Genomic DNA, 15495 nt, shown 5'->3' with positions numbered 1-15495 from the left:
CTGAGAAATTTTAACCAATTCTGGATTCTAGAGATTCAACATGTCATGTGCACTTGCCACAGTATGTCAGACACCTGCACATACCTGAGTTTACAGTTACCGCAGCTGATCTGACGCTTACGAAACCCTGTGAGGAACACCCCTTGCTTCATAGATGAGAAAGCTGAGCCTCGCAGCTCAGGGTGGGTAGTAGTAGAGTCAGGATCGTAACCCGCAGCAAGTGGACACACAGGAGGTGCCCTCCGGACTTCTTACAGGGCCCAGCAGAGGCACATGCTATTGATCTTAACCAACAGCCACTTATTTAAAAAATAGTTTTATTGTTTTCAGAGAGAAAGGAAGAGGGAGAGAGCGACAGAAACATCAGTGATGAGAGAAATCATTGATCAGCTGCCTCCTGCATGCCCCCTACTGGGGATCGAGCCCACAACCCGGGCATGAACTACGAGACAAATAAGCACAGAGAGGGCCAGAACGCACTCACTGGAGGTGGGAAATTATCAGAATGCAGTGCAGAGACAGAGGAAGTAAAAACATGAAGAATAAATGAAGAGATGAGGATAATAAAATGAAAGACATACATGCTTCACCAGGGTTCTGGGAGAAGAAAACACAAGAATGTGGAAGAACATCTGTAGAGACGACAGGGAGTCTTCCAGAATTATTGACAGAGGCCAGGCCTCAGAATCAGTAAATCCAACAATTCCCCATGGGAGAGATGAAAAGAAAGCCACACCTAATTCTGCTCAAAATGGAGGATTAGTTAATCCTAATTTTATTAAATAACAAAACTCCACTAAATGACAGAAAAGGAAATTTTAACATCAAATAATATAAAACCACAATACAGGAACAGCAGGAGTGGAGACAACTTGGAAGAGGATGGATGAGAAGTAACTGACCTAGTAGATCTGAGACAATCCTCAAGCCAGAAACAGGAAGTTGGACAAATGGCCCAGTTACATCACAGAATCTTCAAAGGACTGGGACTGACAGCACTGTGTGCCGGGAAAGGGAAGGGAAGTGGGGGCGCCTAGAACAGGCTGAGAGAGGGACGGCCTGAACACAGTGGAGCTCCTGGACGGCCTCCCCAGCTCCCCGCTCCGGCCACAGCCCGGCGGAAGTCTAGAAGCTACTCTCTGGACACCTGAAACGTTACTGGCCTGGGAGGCGATCGGCACCATTGAGTCCTGGGCGCCGTATGGAAAACAGGGGACTGAGTGACCATGTCAATAACAAATGCTTCCAGAAAGAACTCTGACATTCCTGCCAACTGCTTGAACAAAGGTGCCAAGATAACTCAAAGAGGAAAGAACAGTCTTTTCATTGAACGGGGCTAGGATAACTGGATGTTTGCATGTGAAAGAATGGATTTGGACTCTACTTCGCACCATATACAAAAAATAACTCAAAATGGAGCACAGACCTAATGTCAGAGCCAAAACTATGAAGCTCTTAGATGAAAACAGGAGGCAGGACCACCTGACCTTGGCCACTAACTGGACGTATAGGATTCGAGCAGAAAGTGGCTCAGGTTTGGCCTGGTGCCTGAGGACAGGAAAGGGGCTTCCCGAACACCCAGGGGAAGCAGTGCTGCTCGGGAGAGTTCGCACCGGCGGCCCCGAGATGGCTAGTCTGAGAGAGCCCTGCCTGCAAGGCTGGCGCCTGGTTGACTCCTGGGCACTTAAAATTTGAGAGGGTTCCCACCATTCCCAGAACTATTAAGAATGGAAAAAAAAAGAAGAGGAAGAGGAAGAAGAGGAAGAGGAAAAGGAAGAGGAGGGAGAAGGAGAATGGCTCACTGCACCTAAACCGTTTGTGTAAATATGATTTTTATTAAATGCCTGCTTTCCTTCTGGGAGCCTGGAGTTTTTGTACTTTCAGGATCAGGGGTGGGGAACCTTTTTTCTACCAAGGACCATTTGGATATTTATTACATCATTAGAGGCCAGATTCGTGCACCAGTGGGGTCCCTCGGCCTGACCTGCCACCCTCTCGCAATCCAGGGCCCCTTGGGGGATGTTGGACTGCCAGTTTTGGCTCGATCCCTGCAGGCCAGGCCAAGGGACCCCACCAATGCACAAATCTGTGCACCAGGCCTCTAGTATGCATATAAGATTTTTGGTTAATCTCTTTCCACCGTCCCTCTGAGATTCATCAGTCTGTTCCATGTTTCCATTACTGTGAGTTGAGCGTCTGCCCCATGTGGTCAGTGCACATCATAGCTACTGGTTGAACAGTTGCTTAGGCTTTTGGATAGATAGATAGATAGATAGATAGATTGATTCTCAGGTCATACAAAGGTGTCAAATTAAAAATTAGCCTGCTATATTTGGCCAGAATTTAATTAACTAACCCCTAATGCCTTGGCAGGGCCAGAGGGTCCTCACTCGTGTTCTAGATAGAGACTGCCTACGTGAGCAGCTCCCAGTAAAATCCCTGGGCCCTCGCCCCTCCAATGAGTGTCCTGGTGACATCATTGCAAATGTTGTCACTGCTGGCGGAATTAAGCACATCCTGTGTGGCTCCACTGGGAGAGGACTCGGGAAGCCTGACCTCATTTCCTCCAGGCTTCGCCCACGTGCCTTTCCCTGCGCTGTGCCCTCCCAATGCGGAAAGTGACTAACCCGAGCCCTGTGAGTCCCAGTAAAGCAGTGGCATGGGTGGTCTTGGAAGCCCGCAACAGGCCTAGACAACGAGAGCAAGCCAACTTGCCTTCATAGCACAAAGTCAAATGGGAGCTTCAAAGTTCCATGGGACAACTGGAGCTCTGGGTGCTGGTGACAATGTGCGCACAGGCCCGGGGTTCCCACACCCAGCAGGACACCGTCGCACAGTTTTCCGGGCCCACCAGATTTCTGCCAGGCGGCTGGGCCTTTATTTCTCAGAAAGCCTGACTTGTGGACCAGCCATGTTCACAGCAGAACTTCCCCAGCCTCCTGGCTGAGCAGCTGGTCAGGGGCGTGAATCCCCGCAAAGCAGCACCCTGTCCTCTTCCCACCACACGCCTGCCTCTCTCAGCTGTCGACTGATCCATTCCCAGTTGCTGTCCACCCACAGGGCTACACGGTTCCATGTGCCATGCCTCTACAGCCAGGGTACATACAAAAACATCTTGGAGGAAGACGTTTTGAATACCACACTAACTTTAAAAGTGCACAAAAAAGTGCTTTGTAGACAATAAAGTGCTTTCCAGAGGTAGTGTATTATTAGGCTTAACAGGCAGGTGTGTAGGCCATAAAATACAGTAATACCTTTGATGTAATGCTTCCAGCACTAAGTTATACCTCCAGACTCACCCTCTCCATTCCTCTAATTACAAGACACATAAAGCCTGCAAACACATTTAATTTTGGCTTCAGGTTTCAGTTTTGTTGATCTTGAAAAGTAAACATGACCTCCATGTTAACAAGAAACAACTTCATCCACAAGAAAAGCCCACAGGCCCATCCATCCCAGCAACCTCAGAATTCCCTGCCTCACACCCGGACCTCTCCTCTGGGCCCTCTCCTTCTTCACACACATGCACACTCGCCTCCACATGAAGCCCATTTTTTATAAAAATATATATTTTTATTGATTTCAGAGAGTAAGGGAGAGGGAGAGACAGAAACATCAACAATGAGAGAAAACCATCAATCGGTAGCATGTGCCCTGATCGGGAATCGAAGAATCATGACCTCCTGGTTCATAGATTGATGCTCAACCTCTGAGCCATGCCAGCTGGGCAACACATGGCCGGGCTGTGGAGGGGTGAGACCACTCAGTGACGGCCTCTTCACACTTCATACAAAGTTGTGAAATATCAACAGAACTGATTTCTACTAAAAAAAATTATTTAAAAATAAAATGTACCTGAAACGAATTAGTACTTGTGAAAAGCATCTTAAAAATGTCAGTATCATTCCCTGCTGCTTACCCCGTTCTCAGCACGCTTCTCTCCAGGCACATTCCTCTGGGTTCTCTGCTCTTGGGTCTGACGGCCACCTAAAGAAACAAGAGGACCAAACTTACTACACCTGTACCAAGGACAATTAAAAATATTCTTATTGATTTCAGAGAGGGAGGGAGAGGGAGAGGGAGAGGGAGAGATAGAGATAGAAACACCAATGATGAGAGAGTCATTGACTGCCTGCCTCCTGCACGCCCCCCCCCCCCCCGCCACCGGGGATGGAGCCCGCAACCCAGGCATGTGCCCTGACTGGGAATCAAACTACGACCTTCTGGTTTATAAGCTGATGCTCAACCACTGAGCCATGCCAGCCGGGCCCCCGTCTGCTCTTTACCCACCAGAAGCCATGTGTCCTGTAGAGGAGGAAACAGAGGCACAGGGAGGTACAGCCACTTGCCCCAAGCCCACACCCTGTCAGCAGCACAGCGGCAGAGCCCAGGTGGCCTCGACCCTAGCACCATCACGCCATTCCCCAGGCACTAGCTGTGCCCTGCACATGACCTTCGTCAGGTCACTTACACACCAGGCTTTGGTTTCCCGAGTGTGAGAGGTGACTCAAGTACATGTCCTCTGTGCTGTCCTCTTGCTGCCACATAGAGGACTTGCACCTGCTAGGGCGGGTATCTCTACTTACACTCAAATACGACGCCCTTTAAATAATATCATCGGGGAGAACTGCCTGTCCCTCAGCTCTGGGGGAAGCACCGAGGAAACATGAGTCTTGGACCCTCAGTGCTGGCTGCTCAGACCATAAGCTGGAAAAGTCCAGTGAACAGGACAAAATGGGGAGCAGATGCCCTGGGAGCTGTTCTAACTGCCGCTTCTCTCGAGCTGACAGACAGACACACAGCACAAGCATGAGCACAGGCAGGAGCAGGCAGAGGGCAGAGCATCACAGCTGGGGGATGGTCTTCTGAGTCAGGGCACGGGAGAGAATGACTATGTAAGGAAGGATTGGCAGAGGAGGGGGAGCGGGGACAATGATCACCTCGCATCTGTCAGAATGGCCATCATCAATAACGCAACAAACCTGAGTGTTGGTGGGGATGTGGAGCAAAGGGACCCTCGGGCACTGCTGGTGGGATGGCACTGGGCAGCCACCGTGGAGAACAGTATGGTGGTGCCTCAGAAAATTAAGCCAGAGCTACCTTGCAACCCAGAAATTCCACCTCTGGGTATTCATCCAAACAACTCTCAAACACTAATTCAAAAAATATGGGCACCTCTTTGTTCGTTGCAGCTTTATTTACAATACCCATGCTATAGAAGCAACCCAAGGGTCTATCAATAGACAAGTGAATAAAGAAGATGTGGTACATATATACAGTGGAATATTACTAAGCCATAAAAAAGAATAAAATCTTATCATTTGCGACAACACGAATGGACGTTGAGGATATTATTCTAAGTGAAGTAAGTCAGACAGAGAGAAACAAATACCATATGATTTAAAAAAATATACATTTCTAAATTTATTTCAGAGAGGAAAGGAGAGATAGATGAGACAGAATCACTGATCGGCTCCTCCTGCATGCCCCCAAATGATGATCACATCAATGATGACACAGAATCACTGATCGGCTGCCCCCTGCACGCCCCCAAATGGTGATTGAGCCTGTGACCCGGGCATGAACCCCTGACCGGAGTTGAACCCGGACCCTTTCAGTCTGCAGGCCAATGCTCTCGCCTCTGAGCCAAACCTGCTGGGCAATACCATATGAGTTCACTCATATGTGAAACCTAAAGAACAAAACAAACAAACAAGGCAGAAATGGACTCAGACAAACTGCCAGTTACGAAACAGTCCCGGCCCAGGGAGTGCCGTCAGTAATGCTGTAATAACTAGTGTGCTAGCAGAGGGCACTAGGATTACCGAGGATCACTTTGTAAACTGTATACTGTCCTCAGGACTCCAGAAGCTCTCTTAGGTATCCCTAACGCTTCTAAGCGTCATGGTGAGAAATGAGACCTTCCCCTCGCCTCACCAGCACAGGACATGAGGGATCACACACACATATTACAGTGACACGAGTAAAAAGCACAGCTCCTTGGGCACAGCTAAGGGAGGGAGGGCATTCGGATGTGGAGGACTCGGTAAAGGGTTCGAGAGCACTGCTGTGGGCTGCACGGAGCTAGCAGATGCCTCCAGGAGCAGCTCTGGCCTGACGCAGGAGGGGATGAAGAGCCAGGCCTGCAGCCGTGGTCTCCTGACCCCGATGCCCAGCAGCCAGTGGAGGAAACCCAGAAGAGATGGCGTCCGCCAACCATCGGTGAAAGGGTTCCTGGAGAGAGGGCACACTGTCCTGTCATGTAAAAGACAGACGAAGAGGAAGAACTTGCATAAGGAAGTCTTTTCAGAATGGTATCCTTTTGCTGCTGATTTTCTAAAACAGCAGAAGGAATCCACAATCACTCTCAAACAGCAAGCTGAGGATCTCGTCACTGCACAGTTATATGCTCTCAGAAAAAAAGATCCCCTTTTTGGTTAAATTTTAATTCTCAAAGAGGTAGTATATTCCCATGATTCAAAATGCAAAAGGAACAAACAGGTAAGCAATCCCCAGCTTCTTTTTTTGTAATCCTCAGCCACGGGTATGCTTTCATTGATTTTTAGTTTGAGAGAGAGGAAGGGAAAGGGAGGCAGAGAAACATCCATGTGAGAGAAACATTGATCGGTTGCCTCCCATATATGCCCCGACTGGGGATCAAATCCACAGCCTAAGTTTGCGACCTGACCAGGAATCAAACCCGCAAACTACTGTGTATGGGATGACACGCCAACTAACGGAGCCACCTGGCCAGGGCGTTCCCTCCCAAAGACACTTCAGACATGCACAGCCAATATGGACATAGGCCTGTCTGTCGCAGAGGTAACACGTGTGCATACTATTTCCCATGGTGCTTAGTCTCGCGGGGTGTCCGGGACCTGGGTCGGGCACATGGCTTGCAGTCACAGCTGCAAGAGGCCACTGTTGGAGGCAGCACGATTTTCCACCCAGTGGCCCGTAGGCATGCAGGCTGCTCCTACTGGCAGTGCCTCCTGAGTGACCATGTACCCACCATCCTGTCCGTGTGCAGCACAGCTTTAGGGCGAGTTCTGGGAAGTGAGGTCGCTGGGTGAAAGGGCTCGTGCTGTTGTAAGCGGAACAGACATGACCAGCTGCCCTCGGCAGAAGCTGTCCACTGGCGCTCCGCGAACCCAGGGGAGCGCGCTGTTCCCGGCCCCCAGCACCGCCACTCCTTTTTTTACTGGGTTTTATTTTATCTCATTTTTTGTATCAATTTTTAGGAACTCTTTTTATGTAAAATAAATCAGCCCTTTGCTAATGAGCTACATAAATGCTATTTCCAATCTATAATTTGTCTTTTGAAATTGCTTAAGGTGGTTATTGCCAAACAGACAGTTTTTGCTTTTTTTTTTTTAGTAATTCAGTTTCTTTTCTTTTGTGGATTATTGTTACACTTAGAAAGGTTCTGTCCACTTTAAAAAAACATAGTTCATTTTTCTAATCCTTTCAATGTTTTATTTACTCTAAAACCCTAGATATTTGATCCATCTGGTATCTATCAAAAGCAATTCTTTGAACAGCACGTCTGAGTGCATTCCTGGGCTGTGGTACTGAGAGGAAGGCAGGGCGAGGCGCCTGGACTGTGAAATAACTGAAGTGCAGTAACAGAGGCCGAAGGAATGTGGACACCAGCCCTCCCTCTCACCCTGTGAGCGAAGGGGCAACAAACACAATTCATTTGAATACTTAGTCCTATTTTTAAATTAAAACTTACGGCAAAAATTAACCAAGGGAGGGAAAGCACTCATCTACCTTGTTCACTGCTCTCGGCTGGGGAGTCCTCATGTCGAAGAAAAAATTTCACTTCTTCCCTCCGCGGCCCCCACTTCTGAAGGTGCTCATACATCATATGCTCAAAGGGTATGGGGCGCTCTGGAAAAAACACACCTCGTTTATCTCAGACACAAGCAGAGTAATTCCTACCCAAAGCAAAACGTAAAGACAGTCAGATAAATACACACAGGAATTAGAATTCAAGAATACTGCAAGCACTAATTTTTAACTTTAATGAAATAAAGCGGAATAAGAATAGGCAACAATGCAGGTAACCAGTAAACACAGAAAGTAAACATAAAACAGCTTCCCCCCATTACACAGGCGGCCCCGGGGGAAACGCCATCAGTGCTGTCATGAAGCAGTGTGCCTCCCCTCACCGGCACACATCCAACACTGGCGCACCTGCTCTTCGTTGGCATGCTGCATGGTGATCGGATGCAGAGGGGCAGCAGCACCTGCCTCGCCGTCCAGGGAGCCCGCACGAGCACCGCACACAGCCGCTCACGCAGCACTATCCACAGGAGCCCAGAGTGAAAGCAGCCCCAATGCCCATAACTGACGGATGGATGGATAAGACATGGTGTCTCAGACAATGGCGACCATCCGGCCACACCAGGAACTAAGTACTAATACAGGCTTCCCACACGGATGCACCTTGAGAACATTATTCTAAGCGTAAGCAGCTAGACAAAAGAGGCCACATACTGTGTGATTCCACTTATCCGAGGTCCTGGTGTGGCAAATCCACAGAGCCGGAGAGTGACACAGTGGCTGCCTGGCTCAGGAGGAGGAAGGGGAGGGGAGGTGCAGAGTTTGGTGATGGCTGCACAACACTGTGAACGTCCTAAAAGCCACTCAACCATATACTTTGAAATGGTGATTTTTATATTGTGTGAATTTTACCTCAATTTAAAGGGGAGAGGGGAGTGAAATCTTGAAATATTCCCATTATTGCTTTACTTGAAAGTTTGAGGAAGGATACTAGCAAGCCCTAAGGCTTGTAGAAACGGTCTGGGGAGAGACAGAACAAAATGGAACAGTATTCTCCCTTCCTTCTGCTCTGCCTGAGGACTTGACTTTCAGCCAAGAGAAAGGACGTGGTGAGCGTACCCTATCACACATGCAGGGGTGACGAAGGGGCCCTCAGTAAGCTCTCGTTCCCCTCGGAGGAAGCCCTGCTCCTCTCAGGGGAGTCTGGCGGGACACACGGTGGTCTCCCTCGTGGTTGAGGAGGGTCGTCCTGAGTATAGGGCTAGCTCTTAAAGGCGCGAGAGGACAATTTTAAAAAAGAGAGCAGAGAAAACCCTGTCACTCCCAGAGTGAAGTGGCCTTGGCCTCCTGCATGTGCAGGCAAGCTTCGCCTCCCTCGCAGACTTAAGGGCAAGGACAGAAATGGTCCCATCTCTGTTGAAAATGAAATCTGTGAGTTTAGCTCAAGTTCAACTCAGACTAGGTATTACAGCAAAAAATGAGCACAAATTGAACAATAAAGAAGTAAAAATTATTCCATAGTTTTAGTTTTATAAGTAACACTCAGGTATATAGGCCTATAAAAATCTATTGTTTTCTTTTGTGAATTAACAAAGTTTATAGAAAAGATTAATTTCAAGAAAAGAACAGTAAGCTTCCCTCCCTTTATTTACATAAGAAGGTTCAGTGGTTGTGTTTCAAAGTGGAAGCCAACTGCCTGACACGCGTCCTGGACACACTCCGCACCTCCTCAGCTGAGTCTCGGAGTCCTTGGAGAAGGCAGAGCAAACCAACTAGGAAACCCACAGAAGCAGCACGAAGGTCTACCTTCCCTCCCGGGGTGCACGGTGGACACCAGTGGGGAAGGAACCACAACACGAGCAGGCTAATAGCCCGGCCCAGTTAACGGACTGCCTCGGGCTGAGCTGAGCTTGTATGTTGAAGCCCTAACCTCTGAGCCTCGGAACATGACCTCGTTTGGAGATAAGACCTTTAAGGAGGTAATAAGTCAGTGAAGCCATTAGGTGGCCCTACTCCAACGTGACTGGTGTCCTTAGAGGAGATCAGGACAGAGACACGGAGAAGGTGGCCATTGACAAGCCAGGAGAGAGGCCGCAGAGAAACCAAGACCTCTGGCCTCCAGAATTCAGAAAACAAGTTCCCGTTGGGTAAGCCACCAGGCTGTGGTGCCGTGTTATGGCAAACGAACACACAGGTCCGCAGAGAACTATGTTCTTCTCAAAGGCATTGGCAATCACTCTGGGTGACATTTGTGATGTAATGATGGCACTGGCATGCCATGGGCCACAGATGCAATGATTTTACACAGGTGTTCTCTGAAGCCCAAAACTTACTTTAAAGATTCCTCTAGGGCAGTGATCGGCAAACTAGGGCTCGTGAGCCACATGCGGCAATTTGGCCCCTTGAATGTGGCTCTTCCACAAAATACCACGGCCTGGGCGAGTCTATTTTGAAGAAGTGGCATTAGAAGAAGTTTATGTGGCTCTCAAAAGAAATTTCAATGGTTGTCCTGTTGACATTTGGCTTTGTTGACTAATGAGTTTGCCGACCACGGCTCTAGGGTAAAGAGACTGAGAAAGGCTGTTGGTTCTAGAGCTTCCCCCCTTCCTTTGCATCTCATCTACTTGGACATAGCTCCTCAAGACCCCTCTTTGCTGTTCCACTCACTCAGGGACCCCAGTGTGTGTGAAGGGCCAGTTACAAGTACCAGGCAGCGCCCTGGGGATACATGGTGAAGAGACAACTTCCCACCTCCTGGAGCTTTAGCCTAGTGGGAGCTGTGAAAGCCACTTAGTCATGTTTTAGTAAATCCTATGGCAGCCCTGGAGCCCAGGGGAGGGACATTTACCACCTCCAAGATTCAAGAAGGGATGAGAGGACAAGTAGAGCTTAGCCAAGCAAAGTAGGGTGAGTGCCAGGGATTCTTCCAGACAACGGGAGGAGATGTAGAACAGCCATGGCAAATATAGCGCGCTGTGACCCTCTGCACTCCGAGGTGACCGTCCTCATTCGTGATGAGATAAAGTCACGGGTTATGATTTCAAATGGACTTTAGGGACCAGGCCAATATCCCTGATGAACTCACATGCAAAAATCTTCAACAAAATATTCGCAATCCAAATTCAACAATTCATTAAAAGGTCACACACCATGGCCAACTGGGATTTACTCCAGGGATGCAAGATTGGTTCCCATATAAATAAAATAAAATAAAGGACAAAAATCATATGATCATATCAATAAATGGGGGGGGAAAGCATTTGACAAAATTTAACATCCATTTATAGTAAAATCTCTAAGCAAAACGGGAGGGAACACACTTCAACATAATAAAGGGCACACATGACATACCCACATGAAACATACTTAATGCTGAAAGTCTGAAAGCATTTTCTCTAAGATCAGGAACAAGTCAAGGATGCCCAATCTCACCACTTTTATTCAATATAGCAATACTCTGAGTTCTAGCCCAGCAATCAGATAAGAAATAAAAGGCATCCAAAGTGGAAAGGAAGGAGTAAAACTATCATTGTTTGCAGATGACATGATAAATATATATAACCCTAAAGATTCCACCAAAAAGCTATTAGAAATAATAAACTAATTTAGCAAAGTTGCAGGATACAAAATTAATATTCAGAAATTGGTTAGATTTTTATACATTAATAATGAACAATCAGAAAGAATTAAAAAAAAAAAATCCCATTTACAATTGCACCAAAACAATAAAATACCGAGGAATAAATCTAACCCAGGAGGTAAAGGAGCTATACTCTGGAAACTACAGTATATTAACGAAAGAAACCGAAGAAGACACAAATAAATGGAAGGATGTATCATTCTCATGGACTGGAAAAATTAATATCATTAATATGTCCATATGAGCCAACACAATCTACAGAGTCAATGTAATCCTTGCCAAAATACCAATGACATTTTTCACATAACTATTATAGAACATATAATCCTAACATTTATATGGAGCCTCAAAAAGACCCCAAATAGCCAAAGAATGCTGAGAAAGAACAAAGTTGGAGGTATCAAGCTACCTGTTATCAATCCACACTACAAGGTTATAATAATCAAAACAGCATGAGACTGCACAAAAACAGGCAAACAGATCAACAGAACAGAATAGAGCTCAGAAATAGACCCATGCTTATATGGTCAATTACGCTATGGTAAAGGAAGCACTGGAGTAAAGTAAAGACAGTCTCATCATTAAATGGTGCTGGGAAAATTAGATGGATAAATGCAAAAAAAAAAAAAAAAAACCACACAAAATAAAACTACTTTTCTTTCTTACAACATATACAAACAAACCCCAAATGGATTAAAGACTCAACTGTAAGAGCTGAAAGCATAAAACTCCTAAAAGAAGCCACAGGCAATAAACTCTTCCCAATATCTTTTTGGATATGTCTCCTAGGGCAAAAACAACAAAAACAAAGATAAACAAAGAGGACTACAAACTAAAAAAGCTTTTGCGTAAAGAAACCATCAACAAAACAAAAAGGCAGCCTACTAAATGGGAGAAGATATTTACAAAGGATACATCTGATAAAGGGTTAACATCCAAAAGAGATAAAGAAGTCCTACAACTCCAAAGAGCAAACAGTATGATTAAAAAAATGGGCACAAGACTGGATAGTCTCCAAATGGGACACACAGACAGCCAGACACATTAAAGATGCTCAATGTCACTCAGTAATCATCAGGGAAGTGCAAATCAAACCTATGATGAGCTATTACCTCACCCGTCAGAAAGGCTACCATCAAAAAGACAACAAACAACAGGGTGACGTGGAGAAAAGAGAACCCTTGTGCACTGTTGGTAGGAATACAAACTTTTGCAGTCACTTTGGAAAACAGTATGGAGGCTCCTCAAAAAACTTGAAAAAGAACTACCATATGCCCCAGAATTCCACTTCTGGGTATTTACCTGAAGAAATCAAAAACACTGATTTGAAAGGATTCATGCACCCTTATGTTCACTGCAGCATATTTACAACAGCCAAGATATGGAAGCAACCTAGGTGTGCATCGACAGACAAATGGATAAAGATGATGTGGTATGTGTATACAATAGTATATTACTCAGCAATAAAAAAGAAATAAGTCCAACCATTTGCGACAATATGGAACCTAGAGAATATTATGCTAAGTAAGTAAGTCAGACAGAGAAAGACAAATACCACATGATTTCACTTACATGTAGAATCGAAAAAACAAAATAAATGAGAAAACAGAACAGAACAAGCTCATAGATACAGAGGATACACTGATGGTTGCCAAATTGGGGTGGGGCTGAGGGGCCAGGTGAAAAGGTGCAGGGCACTAAGAGGAACAAACTGCCAGTTATAATTAGTCACAGGGATGTAGGGTACATACAGCACAGGGAGTAGAGTCAACAACACTGTGCTCACTACGGATGGTGCCAGGTGGGTACTGGCTTACGCTGGTCACTTTATAAAGTGTCTTATCACTGTGTGATACACTTAAAACTAATGTAATATTGTATGTCAACTACAACAAAAATAAAAAGTGCTAAATTCAGCCGAAACCGATGTGGCTCGGTGGATAGAGCGTCAGTCTGTGGACTGAAGAGTCCCAGGTTCGATTCCGGTCAAGGGCATGTACCTTGGTTGCGGGCACATCCCCAGATCAATAAAATATATATATAAAAAGTGCTAACTTCAGCAGCACGTAAGCTGAAAGTGGAACAGTACAGAGAAAACCAGCATGGTCCTTGTGCAAAGATAACGTGCTGACTCATGAAGCTGTCCATATTTTTTATTGCATATTTGAAAGTTGCTAAGAGAGTAGATCTTAAAAGTTCTCATCTCCTCAAAAATATTCCATAACTGTGTATGCTGATAGATGTTAAGTATATATATGGTGGTAACCATTTTGCAATATATGCAAATATTATATCATGTTGTACATCTGAAACTAATAATGTTGTCAATTATGCCTGAATTTAAAAAATGACTGTAGCAAAGGGTCAAGTCACAGAACACCTTTGTATGAACAGCATCTGTGAGACCCCCTCCCCGTGTAATACAATACTACTTTTGTTTTAATCACCCAATTCCTCATTGCCACAGAAAGCTGAAAAGCAGAAACAACACTCTGCAGCTGATGAACATCGAGCCTGAGGTCCTTAGCACCTCAGAGCCTCACACGTACCATTTCCCCTCCACACTTCGGCCAAGTGGCAACTGCCTTCTCCGGGTTCCTTGCAAAACTCCACAACATCTCGACATGTTGTTTCTGGTGTTATAGGAACTTCTGTCAAAATCTGCTCATTGTTGCTCAAAAACACGGTTAATATCATCTGTAAGAGAAAAGATTAAGTCAAAGCTATAACTTAGTCATTACCATGAAGAGATTAATCTTGAATTGAATTGAAAACAACTCCCCACCTCCCCACAGCCACTCCACCCATCTCTACCCCCAACTCCCACTCCCACCAAAGTGCCTACAGGATCAGTTTTTGGAAATACATAAATGGATTCTAAAGTTCATGTAGAAAAATTAAAATGTACAAACAGCAGCAAAGTTCCAAAAGGGAAGACTATTAGAAGGCACTAGCACTGCCAGACATCATAAAATGAACACCACGGCACTAGCAGATGGCGAGTCCAGACACAGGAGATGGTGGATGACGAAGGCGTGTCTCGGTAGAGGAGGGACAAGACTACACAATGAATGGCGTACGAGCTACTGAACACCTGCCCGGTCTCACCCTGCACATCACAAACCAGCACCAGTTCCTGACTGACCAAACATGTAAACGTAAATCATAAAGATATGGAAAGTTCTAGAATAAATGGGGCAATATCCTTTTTTATAACCTTGGAGTACATAAGCGCTTTCCAACCATGACTCAAAAAACTGACACCATTTAGAAAACGATATATTCAAGTAATTAAATATAAGAACCTTTCACAAAGCAAAAAGACAAACTGGGGGAAAATATTTGCAACTCATATTACAAACAGAAAGCTAATCTCTTTGATATATAAAGGGCTCCTAAATTATAATAAAAAGACCAAAAATCCAACTTATTTTTTAAAATTGGTTGAGATATTAATGTATCACAGTAAAAGAAATGCAAGTGTCCTTAAATATAAAAATACATTATAGCCGAAACTGGTTTGGCTCAGTGGATATAGCGTCGGTCTGTAGACTGAAAGGTCCCAGGTTTGATTCTGGTCAAGGGCATGTACATTGGTTTGAGGCACATCCCCGGGGAGGGGTGTGCAGGAGACAGCTGGTCGATGTTTCTCTCTCATCGATGTTTCTGGTTCTCTATCCCTCTCTCTTACTCTCTGTAAAAAAAATCAATAAAATAAAAAATAAAAATACATTACAATGTTTTTGAAAAAATTAAAACTTTCTAGCATTTTTTATCTTTAAAAAGTCCTACCATTTTGCCCTAGCCCTGTGGTCGGCAAACTCATTAGTTAACAGAGACAAATATCAACAGTACAATGATTAAATTTCTTTTGAGAGCCAAATTTTTTAAACTTAAACTTCTTCTAATGCCACTTCTTCAAAACAGACTTGCCCAGGCCGTATTTGTGGAAGAGCCACACTCAAGGGGCCAAGAGCCTCAAGTGGCTCAAGAGCTGTAGTTTACTGACCATGGCCCTAGCCGGTTTGGCTCCGTGGATAGTGTCAGCCTGTGGACTGAAGGGTTCA

At 45.5% G+C, this 15495-nt stretch overlaps 1 protein-coding gene across 2 annotated transcripts in view; it reads right to left on the bottom strand.

The window, feature by feature from the left end:
• PPP1R13B (protein phosphatase 1 regulatory subunit 13B) overlaps nt 1–15495 on the bottom strand; it is a 69705-nt gene that overhangs the window by 22839 nt on the left and 31371 nt on the right. The window contains exons 2-4 of one of the 2 annotated variants that reach the window (XM_084896040.1): nt 13978–14125; nt 7774–7893; nt 3920–3987 (exon numbers count right to left, since the gene is read on the bottom strand). In XM_084896040.1, the coding sequence (XP_084752166.1) occupies nt 3920–3987; nt 7774–7893; nt 13978–14125 (336 nt within the window). The remainder of the gene's footprint in view (nt 1–3919; nt 3988–7773; nt 7894–13977; nt 14126–15495) is intronic. The other variant, XM_084896041.1, reaches the window with a different exon arrangement.

Source organism: Pipistrellus hanaki, assembly GCF_964339955.1.
Source record: "Pipistrellus hanaki genome assembly, chromosome: 1".
Classification (NCBI taxonomy): Eukaryota; Metazoa; Chordata; class Mammalia; order Chiroptera; family Vespertilionidae; genus Pipistrellus; species Pipistrellus hanaki.
Note: the sequence above shows the minus strand (reverse complement) of the source record. Positions and strands in the feature narration are given on the sequence as shown.